The sequence below is a fragment of the Rhinolophus sinicus genome, linkage group LG10 (assembly GCF_036562045.2).
Source record: "Rhinolophus sinicus isolate RSC01 linkage group LG10, ASM3656204v1, whole genome shotgun sequence".
NCBI classification, from domain to species: Eukaryota; Metazoa; Chordata; class Mammalia; order Chiroptera; family Rhinolophidae; genus Rhinolophus; species Rhinolophus sinicus.
In genome coordinates this window covers 58751357-58768317 of record NC_133759.1, presented here as the reverse complement: position 1 = coordinate 58768317, position 16961 = coordinate 58751357, and the positions used below count along the sequence as shown (strand labels likewise).

The 16961-nt window shown below is 40.7% G+C and overlaps 1 protein-coding gene across 19 annotated transcripts in view; it reads left to right on the top strand.

Annotated features, from left to right (window-relative positions):
• Window positions 1-16961, top strand: part of MAGI1 (membrane associated guanylate kinase, WW and PDZ domain containing 1) — a 592032-nt gene that overhangs the window by 560985 nt on the left and 14086 nt on the right. For 8 of the 19 annotated variants that reach the window (XM_019757184.2, XM_019757182.2, XM_019757186.2 and 5 more), the window contains 5 exons: window positions 1499-1582; window positions 4459-4550; window positions 5991-6183; window positions 8703-8996; window positions 11932-12135. In XM_019757184.2, coding sequence (XP_019612743.2) covers window positions 1499-1582; window positions 4459-4550; window positions 5991-6183; window positions 8703-8996; window positions 11932-12135 — 867 coding nt within the window. The remainder of the gene's footprint in view (window positions 1-1498; window positions 1583-4458; window positions 4551-5990; window positions 6184-8702; window positions 8997-11931; window positions 12136-16961) is intronic. The other 11 variants (XM_019757188.2, XM_019757183.2, XM_019757197.2 and 8 more) reach the window with 6 other exon arrangements.

Genomic DNA, 16961 nt, shown 5'->3' with positions numbered 1-16961 from the left:
CACACACACACGGTGTGCAGCAGTATTAGATGTGATTTGCTGTCCCTACCCCAAGACATTAAAATGAGCAAAGTTCTCCAGGAAAATTGAAGTCAGCAATAGCACCTTAATTGTACCCTTAAGTTATGCCCCCCTTTCTGGGAAAACATACAGGGGGTGCAAAAAAAATGTATACACATTTTAAGAAAGGAAAACTGTATTAAAATTGTAACACTCAATATATACCAATAACAAACGATGAATACAAATCACGTTCGACTTCTGCAATTGCAAAAGGTGCTCAAAGAGGTTACTATCAGCGTCCAGACACTTCCAATTATGGCGAACTACTGCTTGAGCCGCGTTGGCCAAAGTGTCCACTTGTATACATTTTTTTGGCACCCCTGGTATTTCCCCGATATACTTTTTTTTGTGTGAAAGGCAATGTGAAGACTCGTATAGCCTCTGATCTTCACGTGATCTAAATGCTGAGCAAAATACCACATTCTTGATATGGCCATCTGTCAAAACAGTAGTGTCAAATGAATCAATCTGAATTGCAGATGTGTTAATAAATCCTTTTGCAAGGCTTAAATGTTTAATTTAAAACAAAGGCAAACATGGAAGTCCTTTAAAGCCATGTTGTCTGTTTTGTGTTTTCTCTAGGTAACATACCAGTTGTACACGTGATTTTAAAAATGACATTGATGCAATCTTATTAGTTAGTGTTCAGGAAGACCAACTAGTATCCACTAGTGTTTACTATAAAGGAAAATCTAAAACTTTGGTTGAAATTTTGCCTGTTCACAAAATAGTTTGGAAAGAAAAAAATGTCAAAATTGTCATATTAACCACATAAACCTATCCTGCTCCGGGGAGACACACTTACAAGTTTGGAACTGGTGAATGGGTTCCTTTATCATAATGAGTTTAAGGAGCTTGGTGCACTTGTAGATTTTAAGAGCTGTTTATGACAGCTCTTGCATGTGTGTGTGTTCAGAACTTGGCCAGATCTGATGATTTGTGTCTCTAAATAAAAGGCTGTTCTGGCCGAACTGCCTAGAATTCATCTGAGCAGGTATTAGCACAAGCATGAATTCCATCAGGAACTTGATACTCTTTTAAATAAATGCTGTAGTGTGGCAGTAACAAAAGTATACTTAATTTTTTTCAAAAGGAAATAAGGGTTTAGTCAAATCTATAGTTCGTGACATGATTCAAACAAGGTCATACAAGAATGTGTACTTTAGGGTATAATTAAATTTGAAGAGTCTCAGATGGTAATGGGAGTTCTATGAAATTTCCAACAGTACAATTGTAAATTCTAGCTTTTTGACAAGAAAAGCACCATGCAAAAAGGAAAACAGAATCAAACTATAGTCTTTTAAAATCCACAGCAGCCATGACCTTTACTGTGAAAGCTTAACTGTACGTTCTTTATCAATCAAAACTAAATTGAAATAAACTAAGAGAAAGCACATACATTAAGCATTGCAAAATTGTGAAATTAATATTCCAGCTATGTCACCTTCGCCTGCATCGGGATTGAGCAAGGGTGAAAGAGAGAGAGAAATCAATTCCACGAATTTTGGAGAATGTCAGAGTAAGAATGCACTGAAAACTTTTATTTCTCCATTATTGTTCATCCTGTTTGATGTTCCCATTGGTCTGGGGGCTGGGGAGACACTCAGAGAGAGAACTGCCATGAACAGAAGTGCACCGGTGCTCGTGTTGACCAGGCATAGACCAAAGACAAGATGAAATGAAAAGTGCTGGGCATGTGTTAGCTACGTCTGGAAAAGTGTAGCAAACCTAGTGATGCCATTCTTTCTAATTATCAAAGGAAGTCTTTTGACCACTTTACTGAGCTGTCACTGGTGTTACCAAAGGAGAGTATCTGCTGAGATTGTCTCCTGTGTTAGGGCTTAAAAATAAAGAAAGTTGGACAAGATTTTCTTAGCTCTTTTTGATTTAGCCTTACTCAAAAGAAAAACAAAGTAATATAAACAGAAAGATGGCTCTACCTAAAAATTTAATTACAATAGAATCTGCCTGAAATAAAGAAGAGGACAAACCATTTGGGGGGAGTAGTTTAGAAACTTCACTGTCCCTGGTAGGGAGTGGCAGCAGAGGACACAGAAGAGAGAAATTCTGTAATTCTAGACTATGTTGCAGACTGACTTATCACCCGTCATGTACTTGTGTTGGTAGAAGAGCTAAATGTTAAAATGCCAACGTAAAGGTGCCAAAAGACTTTCCTTGTAACATGTCTCTGTGTTGGTGTATCATGTTTGTGTCTGTGTTTTCCCGCTCGTCCCTGGAGTCTTACACATCCTTGGTGTCATTAGGCATCTTGGTTTTCAACCGGAAGCTCTTTAAATAAATGTGCCACTTTCCCATTGAGTCTCAGAAACAAATGCTTTTTTCCTATGGACTAAACTGTGTGATAAGCCTAAGTCTGCTGGCCACAACCACCCATACGCACCACGCTAGCTCACAGCAAATGAGCAACGTAGGACTCGGTACATTTCATGTCACTGCAGAGTGGGCAAGTGTTCCTGTGTCAAATGATGCTGAGAAAAACGGGTCTGGGCTGCAGATCTCTGCAAAGGCCCTTTCCTGGTTCACAGAAAGCTCGGCAGACATAAAGCAGACTCTGCCAGGAATCTCGTGCTGGTTGGAACGCACCCGTGGTCTGTTTCGGTAATAATCCTCCTGCTTGGGTGAACAGAAGACGGAGACCCAACTTGATTTAATTTGTTGTTTCCATTAGGTTATTACGGTAAATACCCTTTAGCCAGCTACTCAAACAGAAAGGAAATATTGTTACCCTTAGCGTGCTCAAGAAAATACCATTCTCAAATTGTGTTTATGGGAGTACTGTGATGTGGCGTAACTCCTTGTTTCTTGGCGTCTTGAAGCTCAGCCTCAGCAATTACAATTTTAAAAGAAGCATTGGATAAAAAGCACCATTTAAGTCCATGGCATTAACATAGCTCAAGCAAAAATACCAGATGCAAACTCCTCTGACTTGTACTTACCTATTTATTTAGCTTCTTCTCTCTCGGCATATTAATTCACTATACACTGTAAGCTTGTGGGTGAGTCACTAAGAAAGGACACCTCTCTCCAACTTGAAATCTAAACAACCACCTTCTTCTTCCGTAGCCCATTGTACAAAATTGGAGAAGGCAAGAAGTAAATTCTCAGGCCGCCACAGTCCTTCAGCCTAAAATCCAATTAACTAAATAAGCCAGAAAATCTGCAGAACAGTATTTGAAAATTTCCGTTTTAAAGATTCACTACCACTAAACTGTATTTTATCTCTTTAAATAAAAGACATGTCATTTTACAGACTGTAAAACACTATACATTAAAGCAGTAAATAAGAATTGAATAGAAATAACCCTTTTTTATTATCTTATTTAAGTAACAGACTGGTAAATAGAACAATTTCATGTACAATAAGCATGTTTATATGGAAATTCTCTTTTAAAAAAGTAGATTTTTCATTGTAAAACCCTGAACTATTACTGAGTTTTAAAAGTAAAATCAAGTTACTGGATAATAAATTAATACTTAAAATGTTGAAATGTTATAGGCAAATTCTGCAGTAAAACGGTCATTTTAACGATGAAATATGGTTGATTGATGTGGAACAATTTCATCACCGGTAATCTTTTTTTTTTTTTTTATTAAATTTATTGGGGTGACAATTGTTAGTAAAATTACATAGATTTCAGGTGTACAATTCTGTATTACATCATCTATAAATCCCATTGTGTGTTCATCACCCAATCACCAGTAATCTTAAAGATATGGGAGGCTACTACTTTTGGTAACAGTGTTGAAATCATAGTAAACTTTGTATATTTGGATATACAAGGATGTTCCTGAGTAACCTTTTTTGGTAAATATGATGTACCAAATCAAATTCTGGCATTGCTGGTCTGCGTTACGTTAAGAGAGAAAGAAGTGATTTTTTCTTTTTTTTTTTTTAAGTAGAAAAGTCTTTACCCCAAGCTCTCCTCTTTCTTGTCATTGATATAACATCAGGTGACTTAATCAGCCTGCTAAGTCCTCAGAGCAGCCTTGGCTTCAGAGGTCACTCTGACTCAGCATCAGCTCTCTTCTGGGACATGGGCCCATTGTGGTGCCCCACGTGATGATTTTAATTCCCCTGCAACAGCACCACGGAGAGCAGCCAGTGCTGATTTCCGGCTCAGTGAGGGATAATGACTTGGGCTTCATTAGGAATTATCAAACAGTGATTAGTCCTTTGGAAAAACTCAGAGCTCAATGACTCCTCCCACTGTTTCCTTTCGCCCAGCGTCCTCTTGTTCCACCTGTCCGGATGGTTTGCTTCCTTGTCTGTGTTGGAAAGCTGTCATCTGCTCAAGCACCATCAGTACTCGTCCAGTAACTGTGTCATGCCTTTTATCGGAGAAATAATCTCCCTCTTTGTTCTCCCCTCTGCAGTTCCAGATTACCAAGAACAGGACATCTTCCTCTGGAGGAAAGAGACTGGATTTGGATTTAGGATTCTGGGTGGAAATGAACCAGGGGAACCTGTGAGTCCTTTGTCTACTTCTCCCCATCAGTGCTATTTTCTAAGACTTCGAGGCAGACCAGCAGCAGTGAGAAATCATCAAGATTTGAGTCCAGCTTAGGTGCAATACTGGATGTTTCGTGTCAAGCAGTGGAGGTTACTCATTATAGTTTGTGGAGCTTTTTTATCTCGAAGAAGGGACTAGGTCCTTTCTAAAAAGTTTGAGTTCGTATTTGTGGAAAGTGGCAGCTAGAGCATCTGGAGATCCCCATCAAAGAAAATGAAACCAAAAAGCAAAAAAGGAATCTGTATCAACTAAGAAAACAATAGCCTGATTGCTCTATCTAGTTCTGTTAAATCTGCCACAGGTGGTTGGCTTTGTATATTGAGTAGCTAGTACATTGAGAGCACTTCACAAGGCATCATGGGAGATTAGAGAAAGTAGGACCACTGTCTTTACAAAAGGAGAGAACCCTAAACAAGGGTCAGGAGATGTTTACCCTCTCTGGGCCTCATCTCTAGAATAAATTTAGTATTACATCACAGAATCCTTTGGAAGGGGAAAAGAGAACTAAAGATGAGTATTGTTAATTCCCTCCTCATAATAAAAATGGCTATTTATTTACTGAGCTCTTACTACGTGCCAGATGCTATTCCTAAGGCTTTTAACGTACATTCTGTCATTAATCCATTGAATCCATGACTTTATCCCCATTTTTCAAATCATAAAGACACAGAAAGTTTATGAACTTACCCAAGATCACAGAGTTAGCAAATGGAGGGACTGGAAAAGTTCTGGTTCCAGAGTCCATATTCTTAACCACTGATTTCAAAGTTCTTTTTAAACAATAAATGTCATGTAAAGGTAGCTACAGTGTTATTATATAGTGAGATGGTAAAGAAAACAAAAATATGTTAACTAAACGTTAGTGGGTGGTAACTATAACAGCAAGGCGTGAAATATCAAGACTGCTCGTACGCAGGTGCTTTAAAAGAGTACAGGTCTGGGGGTGTCGAACCAGACTTTGCCTGACTCTTAGTATTTATTGTGCATTTGCTATTGCTAGGCATGGTGTTGGACCTTTAAAGAAAAGTGGTATTAGTAGTATAATTAGCAGAGTGTTCTGAAAGGAGGGTTCTTAGGTAGATAGAAAAGGAGAAAGGGTTTTGCAAATGAAAGGAATGAAGTGATTTATTTCTGCAAAGGAGAAAAAGTGAATCATCACCAGACCATAGGTAAGTGTCAAGGAACCAAACAAGAAAAAGTTATTTTTTCCACCATTTAAGAATTGTTGTAGCATGTAGCACACATAATGTTTGGTACCCAGTGGGCACTCAGTGAATGTTTGTGGTATGAATGCAGACATGAATGAAGGGATTGAAATGTCGGAGACGTGAAGGCCATCAGTATAATAGTAAAGCAAAAGGTCAGTGTTTCATCCATCGTCCAATTATTCAACAGATTTATATCGGTCACATCGTACCGCTGGGGGCTGCTGATACGGACGGCCGCCTGAGGTCTGGGGACGAATTAATCTGTGTGGATGGGACACCAGTAATTGGAAAATCACACCAGCTTGTGGTCCAGCTTATGCAACAAGCCGCCAAGCAAGGCCATGTCAACCTCACAGTGCGGCGTAAAGTGGTATTTTCGGGTATGCTTCTTATTCCTTCCTTCAGACAGCACAGTGTCACTTTATGCACAGAAAAGGACCCCTTCCTGTGTCTGCCTCCTCAAGCATCTATTTTAGCAAATGTCTGCAAATGTGATTAAGCTCAGAATTTCCAGATGGTTTGCTTCTCTCCAACCCTGCAAAACTACTGTCTTTCAAAAGTACTTTAATGTGCCGTCCGCCCATATTCAGCAAAGGCTTCTAGAAGAAGGGTAGTTGAATGTATATTACCTCCCCCCAACTCCTTGCCAACCAGAACTCAGGTGTCTCTTCATTTGATGATAACTCTCAGTGAAAATAGCCATTATGACAGTCAGGAGAATTGTAACTTCAAATTAAGAGAACAAAAAGTAGGCTCGTGCTGCAAAATAAGCTCATAAAAAAGCTACTCTGTTGTTGACAGACATATTTTTTCCCCCTGTACAAGAAAGTTGTAGAACTGGCCAGTTTTAGGTCATACTTGATTCCTTCCTCCTGCAAGCTTTGAAGTACTTGAGTTCTCAAGTACTTCTACATACATAATAAGACTACATACATACTGAGTACTACATACCCTTCCAGGCCCAACTCAAGTATAATCTCTGTGAAACCCTTGGAAATTCCGTCCTTCCTACAGTTGGCTCCAGATTTTAGCATTCCCTTCTTGCCATTCTTGTGAGTCAGGGTTTACTTCTGTATCAGAATCCGCCATTTAAAGACAGCTAGCTCACTGTGTGTGTCCTTTCCACTCACTCACCAGCTGCCTGAGAGCACATGTGTTGGTGGTTCATCTTTGTCTGCAGCCCCCACTTCCAAATATTCAAGACAGAACCCAGAATTCAGTAGAAGCAGATTTAGTGGTATCAGTTGAGTTACTGAAGAAATGTGATGTGAAATATTAGATTAGTGCAAAAATAATTGTGGTTTTTGCAATTATTTTTAACCTTTTAAAGCACAATTGCCTTTGTACCAACCTAATAGTATGAATTCTCTATAGCTTTATTATTAGTGAAATATTACTTAACCAGATAAAATCAACTGGCACCTTGTTTAAAAAAAGAAACTAGCAAAACTAATTTTAATGGTATATAATTAATTACATTAAGATATCAGATTCTAGTGGAGAGACTTACCTCCTGTAGCTATAGAAGACAGTATGAATTGGTTAGGAGCCCAGAGCTCACTATTGGCCTCAGAAGCTTTCCTAACATATCACATGCATCCAGTAGCGGCCAGTTAGAAATGGCTTTTGAAATGCCATGAAAACTTTTTTACTTCATTGGACCAAATAAAAATAGTAGAATAATGTGATTTTTGTTTGCTTCAGAATTATTTTTAAAATCTTAAATACTTCGGGTTTTTAGCTCTGGGTCAAAGGTATGCTGAATCTCTGAAGAGACATTAGGCTAAGTGAAATGAGCCAGTCATAAAAGGACAAATGTTATATGATTCCACTTTCATGAGGTACCTAGAGCAGTCAAATTTTTAGAGACAGAAAGTAGAATGGTGGTTACCAGGGTCTGGGGGCGGGGGGAAATGGTTAGTTAGCGTTTCGTGGGGACAGTTTCAATTCTGGAAGGTGAGAAAGTTGGGGAGATGGACGGTGGTGATCGTTGCACAACAGTGTAACCATACTTAATGGCACTGAACTATACACTTAAAAATGGTTAAAAGGATAAATTTTATGTTCTCCAATATTTTACTACAATAAAAAGAAGTCTCTGAAAGGAGAAGCTTTTGGTAATAAATATAGTCGTATCCAAAACCCGAACATACGTTTTGCTTTGGGCATGAAACGTAAGTGGGTTCCGCCAACTGTTGTAGCCACTGAGGAGTGCTTCCCGCTGTCACCTGACTAAGCAATTCAGTAAAAGCGGAAGTTAATAAAAGGAACTCAGAGGGAGGCTAATGTGTCCAGTTGTGGGAGCAGAGTAGATAATTGACATCTGGAAGCTGGGAAGAGAAACTAAGTCTGCCTCTGCCAGGTTTTGTCAGGAATCCCACAGTATGGCGACATGAATGGTGTTCCCAATGTACAATCACTTGCCTGATGGAAAAAGCAAAAACTGGAACGCTGCATAGAACGGTGACTTGAGGGTAATGGAAATATGAATGTGCGGCCAGCGTCGTATGTGAGGCAGACACGTGGTCGTCGTCGGCGTGGCCGCCCTGTGCTGCGGGTACTTGGCCTTTGTTTTGTGCGCAGGAGGTATTTCAGAGCGGCTGGCCGGGCCGCAAAGCCCAGTCTGAGCGGGTAGTGATGCATAGTGCGCTGCAGAGGACACACGATTGGGGTGTCCATCGGGGCGCTTTCCTGTGAGGTCGGTGTCAGTAGATACTGAAAAGGAAATGCTTTCTCGAGAAGCTGTTTTCAATCCTCGCTTCTCAGGTCTGTAAGCCCCGGTGCTGCCTTACCCGGTTCCTCTCCTGATTTCTTGCTCGCTGTGGAGCTGGGGGAAGGAGGAGGGGTGTCGGGGCGCGTTTCTGGCCACGTCAGGTAACTGAGGTGCATCGCTGTGCAGCCCCCAAAGCAGAGACCGAGGTGCCGTCGCCAGCGTCGTCTCAGCACAGCAGCAACCAGCCGGCGTCCCTGACGGAGGAGAAGCGCACCCCGCAGGGCAGCCAGAACTCGTTGAACACGGTGAGCTCGGGCAGCGGCAGCACCAGCGGCATCGGCAGCGGCGGCGGCGGCGGCAGCGGCCTGGGGGGCGCGGCGGTGCAGCCCTACGACGTGGACATCCGGCGCGGGGACAACGAGGGCTTTGGCTTCGTCATTGTGTCGTCAGTGAGCCGGCCCGAGGCAGGCACGACTTTCGGTGAGTGTGGGCCGTGTTGCCGGCAGTGTTTCCGAGGTGCCCGGGGAAGGGGGCCACAGTCTCATTAGCAGAAGTGCCCCCGTGCTTTGCGCGTCAGGCAATTCAAGTCTTCCTTGGGATGCAGTGTGTTGGGTAGCGTTTCCCGTCCTGAAGGTTGGGTTTTTGGTGCTTTTTTTAAACCACTCAGCTTCCATCCTGAATGTGTGTTCACATGCACACACTTAATGCGTATGTGAAACTTGCAGAGCAACCCCTGACCATAGAGCATCAGACATTGTTGCCAGGGAAAGCCTTCTGCGAGGTCCTGAGTAGGAAATCACTAACAGCAGTAGCATCAGAAGGCCTAAGGGTTTTCAAAAGAAACATGTGGTTGTAAAAATGTTTAGGAAAAAATAGAGGCGTGAAGAGTTAAAAGTATTACCTGAAAGGCCCTTTCCACCTTCCCTGTGTCCTTTTTCTACTCTATCCCCATCTGAAGTTTTTTAAATTTTAAATAATAGTTTTACTGTTGCCTGGTTAAGAATCTAATTAAAATCTGAGTTAAGAGTCATTTGCCTTCATTGCCCTTGAATTCTAGCAGGGGTGATTTCCCCATCTCACCCAGATGTTGGGGGTTTTGGCAGAGTATGGAGAAACGCAATTGTCACCCAGTCAGAAGGTTAACTCTCTGCTGGGTGCACAAGCAGAGACAAATAGGAACCCAGGGGATCCCAGGAACTAGTAATTTATGAATCTGTTCCCAGTTCAATGGATTGTAAATATATACTCCAAAAACGATCCACCTTCTTCATTAGATAAAGTCATTTGTTATTCCCCAAGCACATTTGTTGGTTAATATGGAATACGATGGAAGGCAGGAAAGGCTGTGCACTTTGAAATTTCCCTCAGCTCTATCCACAAACGACTTATTCACAAGGAATCTGATGACCAGTTGCCCAGGTCCCCTGCTGCCCAGGATCAGTGAGGTGTCCGTGCCTTTACCTTTCTCCTCCTGGGAACTCCCTTGCCTCCACTTAGTGTTGTCCCTTGCTGCCTGCTAAACCCATTTTCCCTACCGTCTGTCCATGAAGGGACAGTGAGTCAGCAGGTCTGTGCATGTGTGGCTGCAGTAACAAACACCCATTACTAACCATGCTTGTGTGAGATGCTTTAATAAAGTTATCACAGCACGTCATGGATGGGTGACATGATATTAAGGCAAGATTTTTTTTGTTTTTAAAATTAATTTTGGAGACTTTTCCCAAAAAAGAAAAGCAGAGGGGGGAAAAAAAGACCCCAAGTTATTTTCTTCAGCTCTACATTTTGATTGTCCCCATGCACCATGGATATTCTCGGGATTTCAGAATTCTCAGCTTCACTGTCTAGAACAAAGCAGATATGTCAGGTGGGAGGCTATGTGTTGTTTAATGAATATTGAATGTCTTCACTCAATTTGGTCTTTGATTCTTTTCCTCTGGCTCTTACAATGATCATATTAAACTTTCCCAAATACCTTGCATGAGACTTCTGTTCTGAGCTATGCAGAGCTTTCTTCATACCTGCTGTTAGATACTTTTCTGATGCGAGTTGTCCTGGGAATGGGCTAAACTTAATCAAGACCTTGAATTTGAGTATGGAAGCTTTCCACCACACCTACCTGTTGAATCCCAAAAGACTGTTTAACTTCTTTTTAAAAAATTCTTTGTCCATGACGTTACATCCAGTGAATTACATCAGGCAAATATGCTAAAATTCAAATGAATTATAGCTCCTGTTCCCACACATTTTATCCTCAAGGGCCAAATTATGATGGAAAAGCCTACTCCGTTTCAATGTCTCCCGTGTTAATTTTGTCACTCTTTCCAAAAGACGGCTCAACTGCGTAACTATCTTCACAGTCCCCAGAAAGACAAATTCCAAAAATACGTGACTATGCATAGGAAACTTTGAAACAAAATGTATGATTCACGGAAATCCCTATGTCAGGCTTCAAAGGCAATTTTCCACCTCTCTCTAGAAGTGAGCTCATGGTTGTGACATGGGGTCCCTCAAAGTGCATTGTATCCTTCCCTCTTGGATGCACTCTTCCTGGTTTCTCATATTGTAGACGTGTAGTGACTGATAATGAGAAAGGAAATGATCAAAGGAAAGGGTTGAAGAATGATTTGAACTCAGCTTTGGGTCACTGTCCTCAGCCTGAGTAGGTACAAGCTTTTCATGTTCCTGTGAGGGGTTTCTGTGAGCTTGGAGGGTTTCAGAGCTCTGAGCCATTTGGGCCCCACCCTGAAAGCACACGACACAGGCTAATTGAGCAAGGGTCATAAACGCAAAAGCAGGTGTCACGGTTGGGGGCTTTCTCAGCTCATCTTTTGTAATTATGCCCTTTTTCTAAAGCTTTCATCATTCTGGATAAAAGGCAGGAAGTCTAAGTGTTTGTCCATTAGGTGTTTTCAGATTGAATTTTTGGTGCTAGCAGACTCTCATGCCTCACCAGACGCCCAGTGATTATTTTTCTAAATGGAGAAAGAACAAAACATTGGCAGAAGCTTAAACAACAGCTGGCAAAAGTGAAGTGACATGAACACAGAATGCGTAAAAGCATCCATTCCAACTCTGGGTTTCATATTTGCAGTCCCCAAATAAGCCAATGGCAGCTATTTTGGGGCTCTTGAGAATCTTTGAAGTTACTAAATATCCCACATTTTGTAGTTGATTTAAAGGGAATCTGGGGTTGTCCCCTCCTTCTGAATCAGGAAAGGACTGCAACAGTGAGCTGCCTACCGTGTGAGGGCTAGAGCTTCTAACAGGCAGGCACCGAGCTCTCCTTTAATAACATTTGCTTAATGCTTTAATTAATTAACACTTAACCTTCTCTTTCCCTTTTCAACCCTTTTTCTCCTCCCTTTACTACATTCCCACGTAACTTAAAAAAAAAAATTAAAACTCAATATCAAAGCAGGCAATGCATGTGTGGCTATGCCTCACAAAATAGGTCGGATTATTGAGGGGAGCCCTGCTGACCGATGTGGCAAGCTGAAAGTAGGAGACCGGATCTTGGCAGTAAATGGATGTTCCATCACCAACAAGTCCCATTCAGACATTGTCAACCTAATCAAGGAAGCGGGAAACACAGTTACCCTCCGCATCATTCCCGGGGATGGTAAAGTATACCTGTTGTGTCTCTCTCTCTCTCTCTCTCTCTCTCTCTCTCTCTCTCTCTAGAAGATCTCTTTATCATTAGTGTTCATGTAATTGAATAATGTTGACTTAGAGGCAGCCTTATCCATCCCTAACTGAACACACCCATCAAACAAACGTGAGCCACTGTTACTAAACCTTACCTCACCCTCTTTACTTAACCCTCTCGCCCTTAATACTTGTCTTGCTGCAGATAGAAACATTTCAGAAAATCTTCAGATGTCCCCCAATTTATTTTGGTTTTGGTACCGTTGGCTTTAAAACAATAGAATAGTTTGAATACAGGTAGTAAAGATCTGATGTTCTATCTGAAATCACTGAGGATATTTTTTAAACAATCACTAAAATTAACTATATAATGCGGTGACATCACAAAATCTACATTATGACAGTGCAGAGTCAGTATTATGTTTTTTTTCAGAATAAATTTTGTATTTAATTGGGAGAGTCTTAGGGTTTATGCCTCCTTGATTGTTCGTAATTTTTACATGTGCATAAAGAAAAAATTAAATCTCTGTATTTTTATTTAATTGTAGTTTGTATCTACATTAAACTGGGCCTATTCCTGGTCGGTTGGTTGGTTGGTTGGTTGGTTGGTTGGTTGGTTGGTTGGTTGGTTAAATTCAAATCTTAGGTTGTTTCATACCAGTGGTGATTCTGTCCCCCAGGGGACATTTGCCATTGTTTAGAGTGGGTGCTAACGGCATATAAGGGGCCGACCCAGGGATGCTTCTGAACATCCTACCCCCGCAATAAAGTTATCCAGCAAAAATATCAATACTAACTGTATTATTCATATTTAATAAAAATGAAGTTGATACACTAATGTTACTAAGTATAGATTCTTCAGAGAACTAAGTCCTGAATATTGACTTCATTCTAAGCAGATTTTGCCCATGGGAGAAAACTGATACATGTTCAAGAATGTTGCAAATGTCTTTTTTTTATTTTGCTATACATGTTATAAAATAAAATATATATTCTAAAAGTCAGTGAGTATTTCTCAAGAGGAAATGTGGTTTATGGAACTAGTGTGATAAGAATTCTGTGCCATTGATGTGTAAAATAAGAAAATCAGAGATTTTTATCTAAACATAATTCACCAAATGAATATTTGTGTATACGAATGGTTAGCAAGTGAGCCTTTTAGTTTAAAATTTGAGTAGTATGCACTGTGCCTTTCAGAAAAAGTAAATCCAAAACCAAACAATAAATATTGAAAATTGTTGGTTCCAAGAAAAGAGAATTTTCTCTGCACCAAAAATACCCCATACCAAATGTTAAGGAAAAATAGCTCCTTGACTGATGTTCTCCTTCAGCCTCAAATGCAGGCTAGTAATTTACCATCTGGTCTGGAGTCCATTCTACCAGTTCACCACTCTGGAAAGCTATTACAATTTAGGAAAGTAATCACATGGTGATAGAACATAGGTTCCTAATGGAAAGGATGGAGAAAGCCAGAAAAATTGAGTGAGAAATGGTTGAGAGAGCCAAATGTACCATATAAATTTAGACACAATTATCTACATGTCATGGACAGATTTCAAAAAACTAATCCGAAAGAAGACACAGGGCTTGACTTGCTGGATCTATATGATTCCATCTTAATGTGGAATGAGAATGTCCAAAAAAGGAAGGAAGAAGAGAAAGCACTCCTTGAGGGAAGGGCTTAGAAAAAGAGTTTGAAATCAGAAAAGACAGAAGTATGCAGAAGCAACTTATACTACTGTGCACATACTAGGTGTTGATTAATTTTTAAAAAGTGCAATGGAGGGCAGCTGGTTAGCTTAGTTGGTTAGAGCACGGTGCTCTTAACACGGTTGCTGATTTGATCCCCACATGGGCCACTGTGAGCTGCGCCTTCCATAACTAGATTGAAACAACTACTTGGAGCAATGGAAAATATTTTTTGGAAAACCTGAACCCACAAAAATATAATGCAAGGTAAATTATTCAGTAACAATTGTCAATAAAAAAAAAGTTTTTCAACATGAATACTTCAAAAATGTAACTAAGATAGACATCCACAGGCTACCTTGGTTAGAAGACAGTAAACATTAAAGTTGATACACTATAGTTAAGGATTGATACATTGCTGAGGATGTGATCTCATCCCAGGATACTGCAGGAGTGTGTTGCCATGATAATAAAACTTCCTCGGTTCCTTTTTAAGTTTTGGTGGCCAGGAGAAGGCAGGCACGTCTGATAGAGGGTGGATTTTTTGATACTCATCTTTTAAATGGGGCCGAAAATTGCCATCTTGGAAATTAGAGTTGAGACAGGGGAGTTAGATTCCTGGAGAGATGCTGGAGCAACCTGGGAAGGTTTTGCAAACACCTAGAAGACAGAGTAACCGTTATACTTTGATGAAGGGGATTCATGATGGATCCACTTCCTCTCTGGGAAAGTGTGCTGGACACTGTAGATTGTAGGGTAAAAGGGAGGTGCTCTTTCTGTTACTGACCTCTGGTCTCATTCAGATCCTTCACTCTAATGTTTAATTCCTCCGGGAGCCCAAAGACAGTTTGTCTTGTGATCCTCACGAGGAGATGGAAGTTCTTATTCAGAATGGTTTCTAAGCTCTTAGAAATCCATCTTGTGCAGAGTACTGTTCTCAGAAACCCTAGGAGCCACTCCAGGAGGATGCATTCTTGGTTGTGCAGTGCTTGGAACCCACTCCGAATCCACTTTACCTTATTCATGCTGCCTAATTGTTTTTTCCTGTCATTGTTCACCTCATTCTTTCTCCAACTTCACTTATCTGGGTTAGCTATAGTTTTCCTCTCTCTGCTGCTCCCATTTTTCTCATACCTCTCTCTCTCTCTCTCTCTCTCTCTCTCTCTCACACGCGCGCACACACACACACACACACACACACACACACTCACTCTCACTCACTCTCTCCTCTCTCACTGCCAGCCCCCTCCAACAAAAGCTCTGGAACAGGGCTCCCCTTTACTCGGCACTGTTGCATTGGTAGAAGGCTGGCTTTCACAGACCTTGGACAGGCCTAGATCAGGGGTGTCCTACCTTCTCTGCTTTTACTATCTTTGGGACCAGGGTGGGAGGAAGAGTGGGGGCAGAATCTTTTCTCCTATGACATATGGGTAAGGAATAGGAGAGCCATAATGGCAGCACAGAAAGGCCCAGAGAATAGCTCCACCTACTAAATCTGAACTTGAAATCTGACAAATCAGATCACACATGCTTTCTTCCACCTGTGTTGTATAGAAATACCCTGTGAAGTCTGGGTGCGAATGAGACTCTAATCAGAAAGGCAGACCCTGAGTGAGCCAGGCTAACATAGAACCATCAGAGTGAATCAAGTTCATGATAGTGACTATATCTGTGAGCTTAAAAATATATTAATTTTGTTCCTAAGTTTGTACTTTTGATCACTCTGATTCACAGTATTTGCTTAAATAGGAGGTAGGGCTCGGCAACACAGATATTACTATCTCCTTAGCAAAGGCACAGAATAGAATATAGGTTTATCTTAATACAAGGCTCTGTGGATATGATGCTAGCAGATCCTCGGACTAAAGGAGCAGGGGTCCAGCTATACACATTTCAAGTGTCCCAAAACTTTCCAAATATTTATGGGATTCAAATTTCAAACACTTCCTTCAGATATCACATGCATGTTTATGCACTGAAATATTTATGAAAGGAATGATTGTATCCTTTGTTGATTTGCTTGGCTCCATAATGTGAATTCCATCGGGGAGGCTAAGGATATTACCGAGGAAGCGAGGTTAGAATTGTAATCTCTTGTCACAGCGATACGTTGATACTGAAGCTGGAAGCTCCTGTCAGCAGTTAGGGCCCTGATTTAGTGCAGCGCCGTGACTGTGGCTTGGGAGCTAGGATATGCTTTTCTTGATACACAATTGCTCTGGAAAGTGTGGTAATATCCATTTCCATTTTTCTGCGAGAGCTAAAGTAGGTGTGAACACTGCTTAATAAAAGATGTAGAGTACTTTCTGGACTGTATCATAAAAACAGCCAATCTGTCCACCTGCCTTGGAGTTTTAAAAGTCCAATACAATGATACCCATTTGTAATACTGCTGCTGATTCCATGCCCGTCTTTGATAGTTTTTCTCTTACAGGGAGCAAATTTTGCTTTGGGATAGAGCTATACATTTATGATAATGGGTTTCATCTCTGTATTTTAAAAGCCAGAGAGAATTTCAGCCCTGAAAGTCTGGGTTTAATTCTAAATGAAGACTTAAAAAGTTGCTTCCACTTGCTCTCTGCATAACCTTGGACATGTTACCTGCCTTTTCTAAGCCTCAGTGTCTCTCTCTGCAAAATGGGGATACTAATTGCACCTATTTCATTGAGTTGTAAGAAGTAAATGAAATAATAATGCATGTGATAATGCACTTGGCACAGTTCTTGGCACACTGTGAATGATGAGGAAATAGTGGTGGTTCAGAGTAAGAAAAACAAGAAAATTCAGGGAGCTCAAATAGGCATTTGCATATTAAATGTTAATTTTTTAAATGCTTAAAGTTAAGCTTGAACCCAAAACAGATTTGCATGTAAACGGAGAAAATAACAAATGAAGGCTAGGAAGAAAATTAATAAAATAGTTTTTTGCTTATATGTGTATTGAGTAATTATCTGTTAATCTCAGCGATCATGAAAGCAGCAGAAATAAAAATCTGATCTGAGAATGGGATCTAATCTGCCTGGAAAACTCTGGCTACCAAAAACACACAAGAATTACAAAGGGGAACCACCGCACAATTCAGTAATTAGAATCACTTTAATTACCAGGAAA